The sequence below is a fragment of the Octopus sinensis genome, linkage group LG2 (genome assembly GCF_006345805.1).
Source record: "Octopus sinensis linkage group LG2, ASM634580v1, whole genome shotgun sequence".
Lineage (NCBI taxonomy): Eukaryota > Metazoa > Mollusca > Cephalopoda > Octopoda > Octopodidae > Octopus > Octopus sinensis.
In genome coordinates, this window is record NC_042998.1 from 134,800,611 (window position 1) to 134,823,548 (window position 22,938).

At 38.1% G+C, this 22,938-nt stretch overlaps 1 protein-coding gene across 1 annotated transcript in view; it reads right to left on the reverse strand.

Annotated features, from left to right (window-relative positions):
* Positions 1-22,938, reverse strand: part of LOC115232342 (thyroid adenoma-associated protein homolog) — an 89,394-nt gene that overhangs the window by 7,777 nt on the left and 58,679 nt on the right. Inside the window, exons 32-39 of the mRNA XM_029802177.2 lie at positions 21,505-21,611; positions 19,997-20,480; positions 18,553-18,624; positions 17,484-17,524; positions 16,028-16,091; positions 12,936-13,086; positions 11,250-11,363; positions 10,097-10,227 (exon numbers count right to left, since the gene is read on the reverse strand). Of these exons, the coding sequence (XP_029658037.1) occupies positions 10,097-10,227; positions 11,250-11,363; positions 12,936-13,086; positions 16,028-16,091; positions 17,484-17,524; positions 18,553-18,624; positions 19,997-20,480; positions 21,505-21,611 (1,164 nt within the window). The remainder of the gene's footprint in view (positions 1-10,096; positions 10,228-11,249; positions 11,364-12,935; positions 13,087-16,027; positions 16,092-17,483; positions 17,525-18,552; positions 18,625-19,996; positions 20,481-21,504; positions 21,612-22,938) is intronic.

Sequence of the window (22,938 nt, forward strand, 5' to 3'; positions counted from 1 at the left end):
TTACTTGAAGCCTTTGACGAAGTGGAAGGGGGTATAGCTACACACGGGGTAGAAGACAACTGGACGTTTCTGAGGGACAACCTGCTGAAAGCCGCTGACCAGATCTGTGGCTGGTGCAAAGTCCCCTTAAGACCCAAAATAACGTGGTGGTGGAACAATATTGTTGACAGGGCTATTAGACAAAAGAAACAGGCTTGGAAGGCCTGGAAGAACGGTGGTAGCAGGGAAGGGTATCAGACTGCCAGAAGTGAAGCTAGGAGACAGGTCTATCTAGCCAGAGGGGAAGCAGATAAGAGAAAATTTGCCAATGTCCTGCGCCGTGAGGATGAAAGACTTGAGGTATTTCGTGTTGCAAGACAGTGTGTGAGAGAGAATCGTGATGTGGTAGGAGAGAAATGTGTTCGCATGGAGGATGGTTCACTTGCGCTAAATGAGGATGCAAAGAGAGAAGCTTGGAGACGCCACTATGAAAGGTTACTGAATGAGGAAAATGAATGGGATAAAGAGAGTCTGCCGAATGTTGACCCTACAGAGGGACCAGCTATCCGAGTTGATAGTTCCGTGGTAGCTAAGGCAATTAGAAGCATGAAGACAGGGAAAGCCCCAGGCCCATCAGGAATTACTGCAGAGATGCTCAAAATATCTGGCAGTGTCGGCTATAACCTAGTCACCCGTATAGTCAACCAGGTGATACACGAAGGAGTCATACCCAATGACTGGTGCAGCAGCATACTAGTCAACTGCTACAAAGGTAAAGGTGATGCCCTAGATACAAATAATTACAGAGGTATCAAGCTGTTGGATCAAGTAATGAAGGTTACGGAGAGGGTCATAGCCCAACTAATTAGAGAGAGAGTTAGTTTAGATGAGATGCAGTTTGTGTTCGTGCCAGGGAAAAGTACCACTGATGCTATATTCCTGGTAAGGCAGCTGCAGGAGAAATACCTAGCCAAAGATAAGCCCCTGTACCTGGCTTTCGTTGACATGGAGAAAGCTTTTGATAGGGTCCCCCGATCCCTTATCTGGTGGTCAATGAGGAAACTAGGGATAGATGAATGGCTGGTGAGGACTGTGCAAGCCATGTACAGAGATGCCATAAGTAAGGTTAGGGTTGGCAACATGTACACAGAAGAATTCAAAGTAGAGGTGGGGTCCACCAGGGTTCAGTACTCAGCCCCCTCCTATTTATCATAGTACTCCAGGCAATTACGGAGGAATTCAAGACAGGCTGTCCCTGGGAGCTCCTCTACGCTGACGACCTTGCTCTTATTGCTGAGTCACTATCAGAACTGGAGGAGAAGTTCCAGGTGTGGAAGGAGGGTTTAGAATCAAGGGGCCTTAGAGTCAACCTAGCTAAAACCAAAGTACTAATAAGTAGAAAGGTAGACAATCCACAAATATCTTCAGGAAGATGGCCCTGCTCGATCTGTAGAAAAGGTGTAGGTAGAAACTCTATAAGATGTACCCAGTGTAAGCTATGGACACATAAGAGGTGCAGCAATGTCAAAGGTAGGCTAACTGGGAAGATAGTTTTTGTATGTGGCAGATGCTCGGGAGCATTAACCTCTGAAAATCTGCAGAAAACAACTTCCGTCACTTTCCAGGGGGAAAAACTAGAAGTAGTTGATAGCTTCCGTTATCTAGGTGACCAAGTCAGTAGTGGGGGTGGGTGCGCTGAAAGTGTAACTGCTAGAATAAGAATAGCCTGGGCAAAGTTTAGGGAGCTCTTACCTCTGCTGGTGACTAAAGGCCTCTCGCTCAGAGTAAAAGGCAGACTGTATGATGCGTGTGTACGAACAGCCATGCTACATGGCAGCGAAACATGGGCCGTGACTGCTGAGGACATGCGTAAGCTCGTGAGGAATGAAGCCAGTATGCTCCGATGGATGTGTAATGTCAGTGTACATACTCGACAGAGCATTAGCACCTTGAGAGAAATGTTGTACCTAAGAAGCATCAGTTGTGGTGTGCAAGAGAGACGATTGCGCTGGTATGGTCATGTGGCGAGAATGGATGAAGATAGGTGTGTGAGAAAGTGCCAATCCCTAGCAGTTGAGGGAACCCGTGGAAGAGGTAGACCCAGGAAAACCTGGGACGAGGTGGTGAAGCACGACCTTCGAACTTTAGGCCTCACTGAGGAAATGACCAGAGACCGAGACCTTTGGAAATATTCTGTACGTGAGAAGACCAGGCAGGACAAGTGAGCCCAGCCCACTTATGAATGCCTTTCCTCCCTTGGACACAAAGACCGGTTGAGGCAAGCGAAGTCGATATAGAACCTCATCCGACGACAGACACCCATGCCAACCCCCCATGCTTGCGAAGACATGTTGGGGCAAGCGAAATCGAAATCGAAACCGAATTGAACCAGCCAGGATCCCTGGCCTGGTGGTACGTAAAAAGCACTATCCGACTCGTGGCCGTGGCACGTAAAATACTCCAATGCGACCGTACGACAGGCACCCATGCCAACCCCCTTTGCTTGTGAAGACATGTTGGGGCAAGCGAAATCGAAATCGAATTGAACCAGCCAGGATCCCTGGTCTGGTGGTACGTAAAAAGCACTATCCGACTCGTGGCCGTGGCACGTAAAATACTCCAATGCGACCGTACGACAGGCACCCATGCCAACCCCCTTTGCTTGTGAAGACATGTTGGGGCAAGCGAAATCGAAATCGAATTGAACCAGCCAGGATCCCTGGTCTGGTGGTACGTAAAAAGCACTATCCGACTCGTGGCCGATGCCAGCACCGCCTCGACTGGCTTCCGTGCCGGTGGCACATAAAATACACCAATCTGACCGTGGCCGTTGCCAGCCCCGCCTGGCACCTGTGCAGGTGGCACGTAAAAAGCACCCACTACACTCACGGAGTGGTTGGCGTTAGGAAGGGCATCCAGCTGTAGAAACATTGCCAGATTAGACTGGAGCCTGGTGCAGCCTTCTAGCTTCCCAGAACCCCGGTCGAACCGTCCAACCCATGCTAGCATGGAGAACGGACGTTAAACGACGATGATGATGATGATGATATATGTACATATATATGTACATATATTTATATGTATATTTATTTTTTAATTCTATCTAGTTTCAGCTCACGAGTTGTGGCCATGCTGGGGCACTGCCATTTGGTGTTGCTACATGATTTTACTTCACGAATGCTTTTTAGCAATTGACATTTAGTGCATGAGAGAGTTTGATGCAGCTGCCCTCATCTGCACCTCCTGCTGTGAAGTTGGTTCATCAAGGACACTTGACAGGAAGAGATCCAGTTTTATTTTAAAGACATCTGCATCCACCCCGTGTCGGTCTCTCAGGTCCTTCGGGAGGATATTGAAGATGTGTGTACCTCTGAAGCCCAGGCTATCACAGTATATTGTCCTACATCTTGATGGCAAATTTGGAGTCCTTGGCACTATGCAGTGGCGCCCAATTCTAGTATTTGTGTAACTCTCGATGCCAAAGTTTGGAACAAGTCCTCCCAGGATCTTCCAGATGTATACTATGGCATATCTTTCTCGCCTACACTCTAAGGAATAGAGTCTTAATCTCTTGAGTCTTTCCCAATAGCTTATGTGCTGCACAGAGGCTATCTTCTTCGTGTAGCTTCGTTGGATCGCCTCAAGTTCTGTGATTAATTTGACACTGAATGGTGACCATAGCTGAGAGCAAGAGGATCATGATGGTTTCCTGGTCTCTTGTTCTAAAGGCTCTAAGAATCCATCCGGTCAGCCGCCTACATTTCATTGCCAATTTAGCAACATGCACATGAAAGGTTGCATCATTACTCATGTAAATACCCAGGTCTCGCACTGATTGTGCCTCTGGGATTGCAATCCCTCCAGGTCCAATGTATTTATTGGGTATTGCATTTAGTTTTGCATGCTGATAGCATAAAGCTTGAAACTTTTCAGCATTGAACTGCATGCTATTCTTTTCAGCCCACTTATATATTTTGTCCATCTCACATTGCAGGTTCTTTATTACCTGTGAAACTTTTGTATCATCTGCATAACTTGTGATCGTGGCTCTCTGCGTGGCTGAGGGCCATTATGAACAGTAGTGGTCCCAAAACAGTATATATATATATATATATATATATAATATATATATATATATATATATATATATATATATATATATATATATATTCTTTTATTTTACTTGTTTCAGTCATTTGACTGCGTCCATGGTGGAGCACTGCCTTTAGTTGAACAAACTGACCCTAGGACTTATTCTTTGTAAGCCTAATACTTATTCTATTGGTCAGTTTTGCTGAACTGCTAAGTTACGGAGATGTAAACATACCAACATCAGTTGTCAAACATACTCACAAACATCTACCAAATCCACTCATAAGGCTTTGGTCGGCTCAAGGCTATAGAAGAAGACACTTTCCTAAGGTGCCATGCAGTGGGACTGAACCCGGAACCATGTGGTTGGTAAGCAAGCTAGTTACCACATAACCATTCTTGCGCTTATATATATATATATATATATATATATATATACACACACACCACACACACACACACACACACACACATATACATACATACAAACACATACATAGATGGCAGTCTTACAAACAATTTCCTTCAACCAATTCTGTTCATATGGCATTGGTAAGCATGAAGTTATAGTAGAAATCATTTTCTCAAGGTACAGCTCAATGGAACTGAATTGGTTGTGAGGCAAATTTCTAAACCACACAGCTATTCATATATATATTCAGCCCCGTCACACAATAGACAAAAAGAAATTGCAAAGAAGGAGTATATGGAAGTTAAAAAAGCTAACAATCTGCAACAGCATCAGAGATGTTTTACATGACACGTATGACAAAGAGACAGAAGATGACAGACTGAATTTATGACTGGTGCAAGGTGTCAGGTTAAAACAGAGTGACATAGCAGGGCAATAGTTGTGACAATGGAGCCATAAAAGCGAAGAGAAAAATTGAAAGAGACAGCAAAAAGCAACATCAGATCAAAAGAAGAGAAGCATCAAGTATATTGAGCAAGAGGAGAAGTTTGCCACTGTTCTAAGACATGAGGATCAGCAGCATGAGGTATTCTGGGTTACAAGGCATGTGTGTGGAAAAATTAAGACATCATTGGCGAGAAATGTGTATGGAATGATTATGGCACTTTTGCTCTTTGACATTGAATGAAAAGAATGCATGAGAGAAAGGAAGTCTACTCTGAGAAAAACAGACATCAGCCATTCAAACTGACAGCAATATGGTGGGTAGAATTGTTAAGGATTTGAAGGCAGGAAAGACAGTTAGTCCATCAGGAATTATCACTGAGATGTTTAAAATGTCTGAATGGAACTTATGCAAGAAGGAAGCCAATGAAGACATGGAATAAATTGATGAAGGCTTATTTGAAAATGTTGCATTTCATAAACATAAGGACAAGCTGATTGGCAACATTCAAGAGAAGACCTACTCACCATTGCAGGCATAGCAAAATGTATGTTAAATTGGAAGCATAACACACTCAACACACACACACACACCAAGCAGCGTGATCCTCCACTGCCAAATGAGGTACTGAAGGCCAATCTCAAAATGCTGAGCCTTATGGAGGAGATGACAAAGGACCAAGATATCTGACACCCTGCTGTTCTCGAGAAGATCCATCCACCACAATAAATTTGATATCTTAAAAATCATTTTGGTAAATGCTTGTACATGCAGAGCTCTGCCTCACCAAGCTTTTCCCCACATCTCATATTCTCATTGCTTCTCTATCTCTGGTATTTTTCAACCATAATCATCAGAGAGCAGAATTGGCACCTTCTCCTTTTTGTTACTTTCCTTTTTCTTTCCCCACCCTCATAACCACTTCCATTCATCATTACCTTCCTCCAGCCATGCTTTCTACCCTCCATCCTTAACACGCCTTTTATCTGCAATCACTCCCAATGCCCTCACACATCTAATATAACCCCTTCCCCCTGAACCACTCCCATACCTCTCACCATCAATTACTACAATCACTGCTATCCCATCTGATCACTCTCTCCTCACATACTTATAAAATTTACCTCTCTTCTCACCCACCCAGTCTAATCCTCTGTATCATTTCACCTATATTCACCACCACCCCACTGTACCTTGAGGGTATGTCCTGACAGATAACCACCACCATCTTTCTCATCTCCATCTTTCTTTTTAAGTTACTCTTTCCCTTCCTCCTTCCCCAACTAGGGGTATCCTTGCAACTCTTCTACAGCAAGACACATTATCCTTCTATTATTGTTTTGAACTCTCATCAACTGGCAAAAGCTACTTCCCTTGGTATTACTAGTTCCAGTCAAGGGACTTTGTCTTGCAAGTTGCTTGGCGACCCCCACCAGTGCTGGTACCATGAAAAAGGCATCCAGTACATTCTATAAAGTGGATGGCATCAGGAAAAGCATCCTGCCTTAGAACCATGCCAAAACAGACAACAGAGCTTGGCACAGTCCTTTGGCTTGCTAAGACGTTAAATGCTGCTGCTGCTGCTAATATATTATATATATTATATATATATATATATATATATATAGCAAGCGAAATCTGCATTTGCTTTGTCTGCTTCTTCTCTTAATCACCTTTTGTTTTATTCCCATTGTTTTATGCAGTCTGTGTAACAAAGGATGGCAGCATATCTCTCCTTCCCACCAAAATAATGCCTCTTGTGAAAGTAGTGATGTCACTGTGCCTACCCAACCCTCACATCCCTCCAACAGTCAACCTCCCTCATCCATATCAGCTTACTTCTCTTGCCCAGCACAAGGTATATAGGATCACATCAAATCTGCATGTATCCCAAACACTCTCTACTATAACCCCTTCAGAACTCACAGCTATCATTAATGATAGAGTTGTCTTGTATCCTGTTATATTAGAGCACCAAGGTGGTGAGCTGACAGATCATTAACATACTGGGTTAAATGCTTAGTGGCATTTTGTCCATTTATTCAGACATTTCTTACTCAATTATATATGTTTTTATATCTCAAAAAGGCTATTTTCTTTTCCCTAAACCTATCAACTCTGCATATTCACACTTATAAACTCTCCTGCTTACACAATAAATAAATTAAAGTTAGCAAGTAGAGAGAAAACTAGTAGTATACATGTGTATAGTAGGGAAGAAAGAAATAAAAAAAGAAAATATCTGTCAAAATAAGATAAAGAAGAGAAAAATATTAGCTGCAGAGAGCCAGTTCAGAGAGAATGGCTGATTGGCACTTGAATAAAGTGAAATGATGAACAATATTCAATGGATGCAATTTGTTAATAATATACAATTCTTGTACAAAATACCTTTAAGGCTGTTAAACTAAAATGTAAATAAGGAAGAACTCAAAATAATCATAGAATATGACAGATCCTCCAGAATATAGTTTGGTGAATTCAGCCATTGATCACAATATCTTAACAATAATAGTTACAAGGATAGTGTTGATTACAATGACCAACAACAAAAAGAAAGAAAACACCTTTCACCATTAATTTATACAAATTTGAGTTTGCGGTTAATATTTGCATAGAAAATGGATGAAAAATGTTATGATTATAAGAACAAAGAAAAGAAATAACAAACATATATAAATAAGAAAATAGTGAAAATATATTGCTTTGTGTGATGTGGAATAGTAAAAAGTACTATGAAAACTTCATATATATATACATGTGTGTGTGTGTTGAATGATGAGAATGAGTGCTCGACACTGCATTGGTGGATATAATTTCTTTATTTGTGAATTAAGGCTACCATTGGTTTCATGTCAAGAAAAGTAGGAAAATATCCTAGTGCCTTAACAATTTTCAAGTTAATCACATGTTTTCCATTTTGGAAAACACAGCCTTGTATTATTGGTTCTATATTGCTAACTTTAACAGTATTGCTCTTGAAGATCGTGTGGTAAGTGGTTGTCTATTAGTTTTAAGAATTTCCTAGCTATGTTAGTAGCTACATTCATGCTATAAGTTGGATTAAACTATAAGATATTCCTCTGTCTGAATCTTCTTGGCCTATTTATATTTGGTTCTATGTAGTAAATGCTATTCTTCAAGTTGGGCCTTTCTAATGCAGCATTATATGGGGTGGCTTTTCAAATGTGTTTTTGTTGGTGAATAAATTGGAGATGTGCTTGCTAATGTTGTTAACCATATTTTTAATTACTACTGGTGGGTGACTGGAACCTCTGTCTACGTACAAGGCTTCCTTGTTTGGTTTGTGGTAGGGTTTAAATTTTCCTATATTAAGATTAATGTTAATATCTAGGAAGTTGACTTCTTCAAGGTTTGTACTAATTGTGGTTCTTAGGCCTAACTGGCTAAATATTTTGCCTAATGTCCATTTTTATTGTATATTACTCCGAGGCCATCTTCCCTATATAAACCTATGTTAGCTTATTTTATTTCTTTTTTTAAGGGTATCTAGGATATAAAGGATTACAAGATCAGCTATCTTTGCACCATCATAGCTCCCCAATGCCATACCAATTACCACACCTCCATTCCTTTTTAGCCAATAAGAATCATCATGAAAGATTAATGACTCCCTTGTATTCATAATTATATCTATATCAGCATTTGTTATCTCTCTCTATATAAACGGCAGTTTGTCTGTGTGTGTTTCTGTGTGTCTGTTTGGTTGTACCCTCACCCTGACCATGGCTTTCAACCGATTCTGATGAAACTTGACACACACATAGCCCAATGTCATAATTCAAAACTAACGCAGCGAAAATTTTGAAAAGTTCCCCCAGTTCTGAAAAAAATCGATAAATTCGACATGGGGTCGAGAATCAGAAACACAAACCACAGACTGTCTAGGGAACGCAACTCGACCTTTTTTAACTCTCAAAAAAAATTTACCATCATTTTTTCCCCCATTTTTTTCCTATTTTTTGGCTATAACTCTCTAAAAATGCTTTATAGTTATTTCCCTTACAAACCTGAGCAACGCCGGGCGATACTGCTAGTAGTGACATATAAGACATTCAAGTGCCTTCTGAACCAACCTTTTGGAGATCAAGGGGTAGAACTCTATGATATCGAATTGAATAAATTTGCATTTGGGTTTATCTTCTATTTTCTTGAACGATTTAATAGTTGCACTACTGAATATCCATTGAGTAGGATTTGAGTGTGCTCTGATATGCCGTATAATATTATTTAATATAGATTTACTAAGAATTACTATTTCGCTTTTTGTGAGATCTATTAATCTACAGCTAGGATTATGCGTGAAGTTATTTTTATGATCTTTCAGAGTTATAAAAGAATTTCGTGGGATAAGCTTTTCTACTTTGTCTTCTATTTTAAACTTTGTGGCTAAATTTTTTGCTTCTACATTAATTGAATTATAAGTGGTGGTGCTTGTTTTCTTGTAAGTTTATATATTTATATATATATATCATCATCATCATCGTTTAACGTTCGTTCTCCATGCTAGCATGGGTTGGACGGTTCGACTGGGGATCTGGGAAGCCAGAAGGCTGCACCAGGCTCCGGTCTTATCTGGCAATGTTTCTACAACTGGATGCCCTTCCTAACGCCAACCACTCCATGAGTGTAGTGGGTGCTTTTTACGTGCCAGTCTTTTCTCATACCGTTCACTAAAAGCATAGAAAGGTTTTAGCTCATCACAAGTTTATAACGCATTCACTCATCATTTATACATTGACTACTGTTTAAAGTGGCAAGCAGTAACTCCTTGTGGTTCCTGTTAACAAGTGTATGACTCTGCCATTGCGAGTTAAAAGTCTTTTGTTTATGAGTGTACAACCCTGGTGATGGATGTATTACAGATGATCAATCATTCAGTCAGTATGTCATTGAGTTGTTGTTGCTTAAATCTAAGTCAGCCTTAACAAGCAAACATATGATCAAAGGCATATCAGTTGTGCATATTTCATTTGTTATTTCTTTTTCAACTATCGTGTATTCCAAACAATATTATTTAGTGTCGCACCTTCTTGAATTTACTGAGGCATGACTGCTACCTCTAGCACACTAAGTGAGCATGCAGAGGATCCTATATTGGTTTTGTTAGATGTCAAGTATAGTAGACTAATGAACTAATTACTTACATTATTTGATTGGGTAATATTTCGTATCCAGGATATAGCAGTGAGTATGGGTGAGACATCACTGCTGTTGTCTTGCTGAAGAAGTAGATGTTCGAGAAGACTTGGAATGGTTAAAGCTGGATGTTCAGAAACTAAAAATAAAAGAACAAATGGTATGAATGTTCCAGTACTTGAGAATGTGGAGGATGTTATTTCTCACACATTTTTTACACAGAAAATCTATAAAGAATTTTTCTCTTCAATGAGTCCCACAGCAAATGTCTTCCACATTCTAGTATACAAAAGCATGATATATATAAATGTGTACATAATTATATATTATATCTTTCAACCCAATATTTAAATAAAGCTTTATATCTACTTTGAGATCTAATTCCAAAAAGGAATTATTCCTCATTCCCTTGGAAGTTTATAAATTCTTATGGTGTCAGCAAAATATATATACATGTATCGTCATCATCATTTAATGTCCGTTTTCCATACCGGCATGGGTTGGATGGTTTGAGAGGAGCTGGTAAGGCTGGGGGCTGCAATAAGCTCCATTGTCTGTTCTGGCATTGTTTCTTCTGCTGGATGCTATACACACACACACACACATGCACACGCACATGTATGTATGTATGTATGTATGTATGTATGTATACCTGAATATTTTAATGTGTCTTTATTGAAAAATATTTGACAAAATTGGATGCTCAGAAAATGAAAACAAGAAAAAATTTAAAACTTGGGACATAAGATACATAAGTACATGTAACATTTAATTTCATGATGGAACACAACCACATGTTGAAACACATTACATCTTTCAAAATAATCTCATATTAATTAAAATGTAGTACAGTTACCTTCCCTGCATACAACAGCTGTTCCTTTAGAACAAACCTGTAACTCGGTTTAAAAAGCATTGCCAAACAAAGAGGAATGAGGTTAGTATACTTTACTGAAAGTGCAATGTTTGTATGCATGTTTGACAAAGTGCAAATGTATTGAAAGAAAATATTTTCTTGCTTGAAAACAAGTGAGGGTTGGTGACAGGAAGAGCATTCAGCTGCAGAAAATTTGCCTCAGTAAACTCTGTCCAACCCATGCAAGCATGGAAAAGTGGATGTTAAAATGATGATGATGATGATGATGGATGAAACTTACTTACCAATGTTAGATGGGTTGAGTCTGTTCAAAACTATAACTGCAGACTCTTTCACTTGCATGTCATCTTCCTGCAGCAGATTTACTAAGATTCCCCAAAATGTATATTTCAGTTTACCTGTACATGAAAGAGCCAAAGTTCATTATTTACATTATTTTACATTTGACGGATATTTGTCCCCATCTTGTTTGTTGTTTCTGCTGATATACCCTCCAGCCTTCATCGGCTTGATGGAGGCTGGAGGGTATATCAGCTGATACGTTGTGTTTACAACAAGCAAGATGAGGACAAATAGCCATCAAATGTAAATAATGTACATAATTCTTCATCTCTTAAATATAGAACAGAGACAGACAAGTTATATGAAATTTATAAAATCTATTATATTCACATTTTTGACAATTCATAATAGACTGTATTATGAAGAAATAAATAGTTTTTAATTTTGGCACAAGACCAGCAATTTTAGAGGAGGGAAGACAAGTCAATTACATTGACCCCAGTGCTCAACTAGAACTTATTTCCTCAACCCACAAAAAGACATATGGCAAAGTTGACCTCAGCAGAATTTGAACTCTGAATATAAAAAGCCAGAAGTATGAGGCTGTGCACTTTGATGCACTCATGATTCTGCCAACTTGCAACATTTCAACAAGAATTATTTGATAACTGAATATACCAGTTCGTCTGTACTCAAATGGTTTAAAATAATCATTTTATGATGTGATAGCTTCAGTTTTACTACGCTGTCGCAGATCAAATTACTAAACAAACAAAATATAACTCCAAAGTGTTTATAAAGCAAGATTTAACCAAGGGAAGCTTGATACCAATGTTCTGGGCCACTGATTGTTTATAATCTTTCATGAAGCTTTTATATTACTCTTCTCGCATCATGAAGTCTAGATTAGTAAATATGTACTGCCTTGTCCTATCTTAGTGACCTCATACCATCTCTACTCAAGATATCAATGTTTATCAAATATTTAAAACAATATAAGTTACAAGATATGTCTTGCGTAAAAGTGGTTCAAAACTATTGGTAATTCTACTAAGAACTAAATTTCATTTAAAATGTTATATTAAAAAAAAAAGGTCTCTGATAAATTTATATTTATTTCAAATAACTCTAGTCTACAGTTACATGGAACATACGACGGAAACCTAAGACAGAATACTTGATGAAAATTGAACCTGTATATCTGAGGAAGCTGAAAGTCCAAAAACACCTACAATCGAGAATCAAGTCCACATAGCTATCACATTTTGGACAAGACACTGCCCAAGACCATCCTGACAGAAAGTGGGGAGGGGAAGAGAACAAGAGGTCATTAAAGACGTTTGTGGACTGACAACAAAAGAACGGAGGAGAAGAAGCAGCAGCTTGCTTGACCGCATGCAACATAACACAGACACAGAGGTACCTGGAAAGTCTTGACAAGTCAAGCCCTGGACACAGAGAGGGCATCTGGCTGATGATACTAGAATGCCTCAGTACAACAATGCTACAAGCATTATATGTTGCTTACATCTATATCAAAGTTTACTTTAAAACTATAAAAATATATTTTTCATTCATATTTACAAAAATAACATATAAGACAAAATTGCAAAATACCTGAAAATCAACTTGTTGACCAGATAAGTAGTTGATTTGTTATTTTATAGACAAACAAGCAATAATCCTACCTAATACTTTATCAGGGTCCTTGAGAAGTAAAATTGCATTTTTATGCAGAAACCGGGTACATGCTAGTTGAAGACTTGCACTTTGTTCTGTAGCACTGCATAGTGTTAATACTGCACACCAACGCTCCAATAAAGATGTTTCTTCTGATAACTGTTATAAAATAGAGAGAAAGTAAAACCTATAAAAATTCAGGCATTGCTTTCAGTAAAGAAATGGTTCTGAAATACAACAAAAATATAAATATCCATCCATCTATTTTTTCCATTCACTATTTCTGGGAGAGTTGTGGAGGTACAGCCCTCAGGCACTTTTGCCATAGGGTCCTATCAGAAACAACAGTCATTACACTTTCTAGCTGGATTCCCAGGTGTGATCAGCTGAGACTATAGGTATTATCCAACCATCTTAAAGAAATAAATTACCTCATTATAAGGCAAGGAATACATAATTGGCTGATTTTTTAAAGGTTTGATTAGTAGGTTGGATCTAAAACCCATAACCTGTACATGTCCTTCAAGACTGGTGAGATCAACATGGTTGTAGCTCCTTTCCCTTGAAGAGCTGCAGGAAAAAACATGAACACTGTACAGTGGTAGAAAAGGTAGAGTGAGGAGACAGTATGCTTGTGGGCCAGAGGTAGGAGTATGTTGAGTGATTTCATGCCTAACAGTTAGGCAGTTTGTTTTCGTTTTTGGTAGTTCAGATATCTCTGGCAATAGTATGAAAGAGTACAGTTGTGAACACAAGTGGCTGAAATGGGATTCATACAAAGGGTCTCTGAAGAACATTATTTGACATGTTACATGGCTCAGAGATGAGGGTAATCTCTCCAGGTCATGTGGTGACTTATCCACATTGAGAAGTCACAATTCTGATGTATGGACATGAGATGAGAATATTGCAGGAAAGAATCACAAGATAGATTCTTCCAGTTGAGCCATCCAACAAACACTAAGAGGTAAACCAAGAAAGTGAAGGTTGGAAAATATATATAGTTTCAGTTGGTCATGTTAGGGAATCCAGCTGAGAAGTCTAATGATTGTTACTTCTAATATTACCCTATAGAGGAGGTGCCTTGGGACTCTACTCCCACAATATTTCCAGGAATAGTGAGCAGAGAAGATGGATGGATAGTACAGTGGTGTTAGAGTGTCATGGTGTTACTACTTGGAACAAGAGAAAGATTACTTGAGAACCAATAACACATTTATTATTTGCTATGTTCTGAGTTCAAATTCCACCAAGGTCGACTTTGCCTCTCGTCCTTTCGGGGTCGATAGATTAAGTACCAGTGAAACACTGGGGTCGATGTAATCGACTTGTCTCGTCCCCAACAATTTCAGGCCTTGTGCCTATAGTAGAAAAGATTATTACATCTTTAGGTATCTTTACATTTGTAAGGACTTCCAAATGAGAGCAGCTTTGTCTTGTATTTCATAAAGAATATTGAACAAAGGAGGATATTTGATTATCATTAATTTCAGTAAAGGGAACTCATCTTAGAGAGCAGTAATTCTGAATAAATTGAAACAGAGTAAATAAGAATCTTAGTCCTGCTGTAGACACTCTATCTCTTGTACTGGTGACATAATCAAATATATCCAGCCCATGCTGTAAAATGGCTGGTGATAGGAAGATGGGCAAAAAAAGTCTATAACATACACCACATGGATTGAAGCTTTGTTTCTGTTGTGTGTACTAGTAGACAAAGAACCAGGACAAGCAGCATGATGGTGTTGTGGAACAGAACCATCCAACCTATTCCAGCATGGTAAAACAGACATAATATGATGATAATGATAACAGAGGAAAATTTATAAGCTTTGTCGTATAATTTGCACCAAATATATTTTAAAATAAATATGATTCAAATGTGGGTAGACATAGACATCTTCTTGGGCCTCTCAGCCTTGACCCAGGGAAACATTGAAGATGAGGGAAGCATTGAGGTTGAGGAAAACATTGAGGATGGAGGAAGCATTGAGAATGTGACAGTTGGTGGAAGAGAGGCTACATCAGCACTCAGCTGATACTCATTCTTTTTCAGCTGAGTAGACTGGTGCAATATATGATGTGTCTTGCTCAAGGACATAATGTGCTATCCAGTCGAAGAATCAAACCTACTAACCTCCTGATCATGAACCCAAAACCCTCACCACTATGCCATGTGAACCGCTTCACATTTTGGAAATATAAGAGAAAATAATTGCACAATAACTTCACAAAAATAAAAGAGAAAAAATACAAAATTGTTGTAGAAATGATAATATAGAAGTATTAAAAATTTTACATCAGTATATGAACAGAAAATATTTGCATATGGAAAAACAGTAACCCATTTTTGTTGTTTTTTAATGGTTTACTCGAAGAAGGAAGAGCTGTGTCTAAAATTGTTTTCATGACCTCCACCATGGACTAAATGCTTTCAACACAAGGAACTCCACTAAATACATCCAAGGGCCAGGTAGTGATGCTAAAGCAGGTAACAAATTAAGTCTGCTATACAAAAATGAGCCCAGTTCATTCAATAGGCTTCTTCAGTTTCTGTCAAAAAACTGACAGTACTATAAGTAAATCAGACTGGATATCTTGTGGTAATTAATCCAGCTCTTTGCATTCTGAGTTAAAATCTTGTCATGGCTGACAAGGGAGGTAGGCTTAACTTGTAACCAGATTTGACACAACCACCTGGCACCTTGGTTGACATTAGCAAAATCCACTTTGTTCAAAACATTTGGGGTAGACTTCCAGTTTGAGGATATGTCCTCCTTCCATCCTTCCCATCACTTTCAGAGGTCCTGGAACAGGACCTCAGAGGTCTCACATGATATATAAAGATTAAAAATAAAATGGTTTCAAGAAATTTTGATTAAGTTATTTGTGAGGCTCTTAATTTTAGTACCTCAGACAATTGTCTAGTGTGTAGTGCTGGCCTTGTTTGCAAGACATTTATTTAGGAAACTGAGAATTGAGTTACTTGTGGCTTTTAATTTGCATCATGTAATAATGAACATAGGAAATATTAAGGGGTTTGCTTGAGTTGGAGTGGAATTTTACTTTGAAAATAGAAAGAAGAAATAAATGTTTTCACCTCATAGTAGACTCTTGGAAAAAGTTCAGCAGAAAACGTGACGGCACATTCTTGGATTTCTTGCCTAGAATAGCATTAAAGACTATCAGAATAAACAATTAACAAACAATCAAAATTATTTTATCTCTTCCACATATTTCAAGCAAATTTAATACTTGGTAACACACATATTTGAGTTTTCTTGTATCACAGACTTGCTGATCCATCTCCTCCTCCTACTACTACTACCATCACTATCACCATCATCATTACTACTACCAATCACAAGCCAACAAGAGAGGCCTCTTCATGGTTGTTCAAGTTGTTAGCAATAGCAGTCAAATCTCCACCCTAGCCTAACCCTTTCCCTTGTACCGTCTTTCCAATTAGTAACTACTCTGGTACTCTATTACTCTCCCTACTACCACTCTATTGCAACTATAAACCTGTTCTTCTCAACTTACCATCCTTCATTCCTCAGCCTAGAATCTTCATCCACTCTGTCACTTCTATTCTCCCTCAATTACAGGAGCTACTTTGGGCCCTTACCTTTGCAAGTTATGAGACATTCTTCACTTGGTGCTGGCACCACAACAAAGGTACCTAATGCACTTTATAAACTGGTTGGCATTAGGAAGGCCTAGAAGCCTTAAAAACCCATGCCAAAGCAGACATTGGAGTATGATACAATCATCCAACTCATAAGACCCTGTCAAACTGTCTAACTTACAACAGCAGAGATTTGGACATTAAATGATAACAATGACGATGACTATCAAGTAGTGAGCAAATTCAATACTGTCTGCTAAACAGTGGAACTAAGCTAGTAGCAGCTGCTTAAGGGACAAATACCCTTAACTTCATCAACATCATCATCATCATCATCATTATCGTTTAACATCTGCTTTCCATGCTAGCATGGGTTGGATGATTTGACTAGGGACTGGCAAACCAGATGGCTGCACCAGGCTCCAATCTGATCTGGCAGAGTTTCTACACTGGATGCCCTTCCTAATGCCAACCACTCCAAGAGTGTAGCGGATGCTTTTAAAGTGCCACCGGTACGAGGGCCAGTCTGGTGGTACTGGCAACGGCCATGCTCGTAAATGGTGTTTTTTACAAGCCACCTGTACAAGAGTCAGTCCAGCAGCACTGGTAACGACCTCGCTCAAATGTTTTGTTCACGTGCCAGTGCGGCAACGCTGACAACGATCACTAATCCAACTAGTTGCAATAGAATGAACTTCTCTAAAGGTAACAAGGGCTCAGGTTATGGTGTTAAACTGATGAATGTGTCAGAACTATCACCTTTCAAAATTTATAAACTAGATTATAAATGAGGCCAAAGTCATGACTTAAAATCTATGAAGTCACTGAAAGATGATATTTCTATGTAAATTATACTACTGATTTAGTGATTCAGTAGAAATCTAAACTGAAACATAGGAGTTCACAAAAAGAGGATTAATCAACTTACCCTTGGTACTGCTCAAGTAGATCTACTATGTGATATGATAGCTGAAAGCAATAACAACAACAGTTAATAAATATCATCTATGATTTTACACACACACACACACACACACAACTGTATCTTTTTCTTTAATCTTTTTACTTGTATCTTGTATCAGTCATTAGACTGTGGCAATGCTGAGCCACATACTTGAAAAAAATTGATTTCAATATTTATTTTTCAGTTTTAGTACTTATTTTATCAGTCTCTTTTTTGTTGAATCGCTAAGTTATGTGGATGTCAACAAACTAACACTGGCTGTCAAGTAGTGAGGAAAGACAAACACAAACACATACACAAACCCCTAAGAATACAACCTCATACTACCATCAATATAATTTTGTCTCCAGAAACAAATTTATCTGATTCAGAATGTTCAGTTTCACTACACTGAAACTTCTCTCATATATTGAAGAGTTGCTTTCCTTGAGTTACCTTTATTTGATACATTAAATATGAAATGCTCATCTCAGCTTGTGAAGTATTTTTATGATTTACTTATAATAAAAGTATACACAACAACAAAAATTTATTGTAACTGATTTACTGTACTGAAACATTGTATTTTATTAGTCCACCCATCTTCCTACTCCTCACCGAAAGCTTTGCGACTTCAAGTCATTCTCTTTCCTTTTGCTCTAGCTCTCTCTATCACTATTTATTTCTCTTCTCTTTTTATCTTTTCTTTCTTATTGCTTCACTCTTTCTTTCTCTCTTGTCATGTGCTTTCTCTGTTTTTTCTATTTCTTTACCACTCTCATATTATCAAGACCTCCTTTACTTTTCAACTTCTTTTCTCCCTCTAGAATTCAGTATATAGAGTCCTACACACCCTCGCCATAACATAATCACATGGTAATCCAGTTAAGACAGACCTCACAACTCCATCTCAGAGCTCAAGATCCAACATTACCACCAAGGTTTGGGACTGCATACCACACCGCAATCATAGTTTACTTGGGGGCTAAACAACAAACTTCAACAATTTCATTATAAATCTGCCAATAAATGAGTGTGTAAAAAATATTCATACCTTAGAAGCTTTCAATATATCCATCTGGGCTATGTGGCTTGCTATTGGTGGACAAGTAAAGAGCCGCAACACCTTAAGATTATATAAAAGGAAATTTTTTAATATTTTTGATTTGAAATTTTGATTTGATAAAATAGAAACATTGTTCAGATTTCAAATCAAAGTTTGGAGTTGAATTGCAAAGAAAAATTTTTTAATATAATTTTGAATTCCCAACAAAATTCAACAGAAACTGAATTTTGAATCTGAGTGAATGAAAAAATTTTTTATATTTATCAAAATTTAATTTTATCTAAAATTTAGATATGAAGATATAAATTTTAAAGCTTTATCACTAAGTACAAAATAAATAAATAAATAAATAAATAAATAAATAAATAAAGATAACGCAAATTAAAACTCCTATTTCTTGATTGAGCATGCAGCAGCACTGTTGACATTCCCACCACCACCATCACAATCATCAAAAGTCAGTCTTTTCATGCGTGAATGGGTTAGTTGTAAAGCTGGGTATATACAAATATTTATACTTATTAATAACTTTTCAGGCACAGTAAATATGATAGCTCAGACCAATTTACACCTCATTAATCAGAGTTTTATGAGAGCTAAGAAACTCATCAAGTGTGTGTGTGTGTGTGTGTGTGTGTGTGTGCATGCATGTGTGTCTCCCCTTGTCTTGACATTACTCAATAGTTGTAAATGAGTGTCACCATCATACAAATAGTGTCCATTTACTATCTTATACAAAAGCATGTCTGGCTATGGTGAAGCAATACCTTGCTTAGAAGCAAGCAAGGGCTGGTGACAGGCAGGGCATCCAGTTGTAGAAAAACCAGCCACAATTATCCACCCTTTCCTTTCCTCTTGATCCACAGTCTATATTCTCCCTTATACTCCACAGTCTATATTCTCCTTGCACCTTGAGTGTATGCTCTGGTACTTTGTTACCATCTTTATTGTCCTTCCAGTTACTCGGACCCACTTTGCACAGGGTGGCAAAGCCATGTATCTCTACTATGATAAAACATGAGTGCTTGTGCCTCTATCATACTTTAGCTTTCAACATTTGGCATAAAACCACCTCCCACTCAGTTGCGGGAGTTTTTTTTACTTTTCATTTTCTTGTCTTTCCTGCCCTGCAAGTTACTGAGCAACCTCACTAGTGTTGGTGTCATGAAAAAAGCACCTAGTATATACTGTAAAGTGGTGAATGTTAGAAAGGGCATTCGACCATAGAAACTATACCAAAGCTGGCATTAGGGCCTGATGCAGTTATACAGCTAACCAGACTCTGCCAGCATGGAAAACAGAGGTTTGATGATGATAATAAACAGTGAGATACACATTTTCAATATTTCATTTTTTTTTCACAATATTTTCTACGTTTGTGAAGAAAAACTAATACAATTGAAATCTTGAGATATTGAATAACTGAACTTACTTCTGCCAGACACTGTGGGTGATCTTCTGAATAAATAAAAGCCAACAAGGAGTCTACAAGCTCGGTAGACTGGCAGACAAAGTCCAGCAAATGCTGAAATGATTCACTGTTATTTTCCAATTGATTCCTGAATGCACATTCCGTCTTTATCCAATGAAGAACTTCCAAGCGAATTTCATAGAGAGAAGAATTCAAGTAATCTATGAGAATTTGGCGCAAAGCTGGAAAGTCTTCACATTGTCTTTGAGTCTGTTTCAGTTTCCAGAGTTGGATTTTACATACTGTCACTAAATATTGAGCCTGACCAGGAAACCAGAGAGGGGAAAGAAAGCTTAGTTTTTCATATTCTATATCACAAAGGTCCATGAGAGCAGAAACAAGGAGTGACTGGGATGAAGAAGATTTTTGACAGGAGAAATCGTCTGAGACAAATGACATGGTGATGTCAAGAGCAACTTGTCGGATGATCAAACAAATTGAGGGCCTGAAGTGAGAAATAAGAAACAATGATTAGAAATTATCAGAAGACACTATTAAAAGCTACACACACTTACACAAATACAGAGGCATACAGACCACACACACAAATATGCAAACACATACACACACAGATATATACTATCATCCCACACTACACTCCACAACACTTCCCAACTGCACTCTTTTGTCATACCTAACACTACACCAGTGAAAGAGGAGCTTCTATGTGGTCACTTCACACACCAGAAGTAACAACCATAACTCCCTCAAACCACACCCTACATTATCTAGTGTCTTTAAAAAGGATAAACTGGGTAATGTACACTAATTCCTAAAAAACCAAAAGAGGTGATGGCCATGGATTGATTATCTTTGCTCATAGGCATGTTTGGTCAGGGTAAAGTTGGGATTAAACAGCATCACACCACAATCACATTATGTTACCCATCTAAACTCCACCACCACAACACCTCTCCATGCTATATCACATAAACTCATGTTGAGTCACTCAATATGTTAGCAATAACAGCCCAATCTCTCTCTCAAGTCACACTGAAAAGTCTTAAAAAATGAAGGATATGAGGATAATGTAGTCTGGATAAAACACATATAAAAGATTTGAAAATACTAGCAAACAAAATGCAAAAAATGACAACCCTTCCTCAAATAATATTTTATCACCTTAAAAACAGTATCACATTAGATAAGGTAGTCCTAAATACACTATATCTCAAAATAAATGGAGTGGTCATGGTTGGAACATCTATGATCAAAAGTCTACTTGCTCAGGGATGACCTGAAGCTTTGACAACAATATAACCTTACTAAACCCACTAAAAAGCCTCAACACATTACTGAGGTTATAACTTGTTAAGTGTTAACATTGAAATACTCTTTTTCCTATGATGTTACACTAATGATAATGAAAAAAACAAAATCCTTTCATCATCAATTTGTATCTGCTTTTCATGCTGGCATGAGTTGGACCATTCTGAAGTAGAACCAAAAGTAAATGCAGATACACTTACTCTGAAAGAATCCACAATCTTTTATGGAAAGTTTCCATTACATCCTGAATAGCAGATTCTTGGTGGCATTGTAGCAGAGTTGGAAGGAGAAGAACCAATTGCTGTATCTGAAGAAATAAAGAATAAGTTTTGGAATCATATACTTGAAATGGACAAACAATTTCCAACATTTTAAAATTTACAAGGACAGCAGTTAGATGGGCAGGGGTCAGATAGACATTTGTTTGTTATGTTATCAGATGGACAGGAGTCAGATAGACATGGATCAGATGGACGTTTCTTATATAGGCAATGAATTACATCATCATCATTATCCTCATAATTTTATGTCCATTTTCCATGGATCTTCTCTTGCACAGTATCATCTTACTTGCTGTGGTCCTTTATCATTTCCTTTGTGAGATTTAACAAATTCTGATCAGCCTTCAATACTTCTTACCATGTCTTCCTCTTATGCATGTTCCTTTCACTTAAATCATTTAGTTTCTTCATCAAATCCACATCCTCTATATACATAACATGTCCATTGAATCCACAGCCTCTATATACATAACAGATCTGTCTTCTCTTTTGCACTATTACAGCTAATTCTTCTTATATCTATTTTTTGTCTCCTGGTTCATTGTACTCCATTGCTTATGTACACTAACATTACACGTCCAGCCTAGCATGCTCACTTCTTTTCTTTCTGCTATAAATGGTTGGTTCTAATGCTGCACAAGGACAGTTACCACACTAAAAGAAGGAGAAGGAGCATTCAGAGATTTGTTGCCTTGTTAGAAACAAAGAGTTTCTCTCTCAGAATGAACAACAGATTATATGATGCTTATGAAAGAAAAAGTGCACTTTGAACGACAGTGTGATGTTGTATGGTGGTGCAATGCTACAATCGTGCAGCATAGTGCTATGTTATATGATAGCATAATGCTACATAGTAGTGGGATGTAGGCCCTAAATGTAGAAGATATGCAAATGTTGGAAAGAAGTGAATTGAGCATACTACAATGGCTGTGTAAAGTTAACATGTGTAAATGGCAAAACATAAGCGAGCTGAGGGGAAAATGTAAAACTAGATGTAGTGTGCAACAAAGAAGACTGCTTGTATGGACATTGTGATGCATGTAAAGGATGCAGTGGTGTATAGAAGTTATAAAAATTCAAGTGAATGGGAAGATAGAGGACTGGGGGAGACATATGAAGTATCAAAGGTTAATCTTAAGGGACTGAACTTCATGAATATTTTTTTACTTGCAGAATCTGGAAGAAGGAGCAGTGCCCATGTCCTTCACATGCTCTCTAAAACCAGTGAAACTGGTGTCATTAATGTTCCTCTTCAACCATTGCAAGTCAACTGTCAAATTGTTTCTATTCAATCCCCTCACCAACAACTGTCATATAGCTGTCTACTACTTTCTTTCTCATACTTTCACTTTG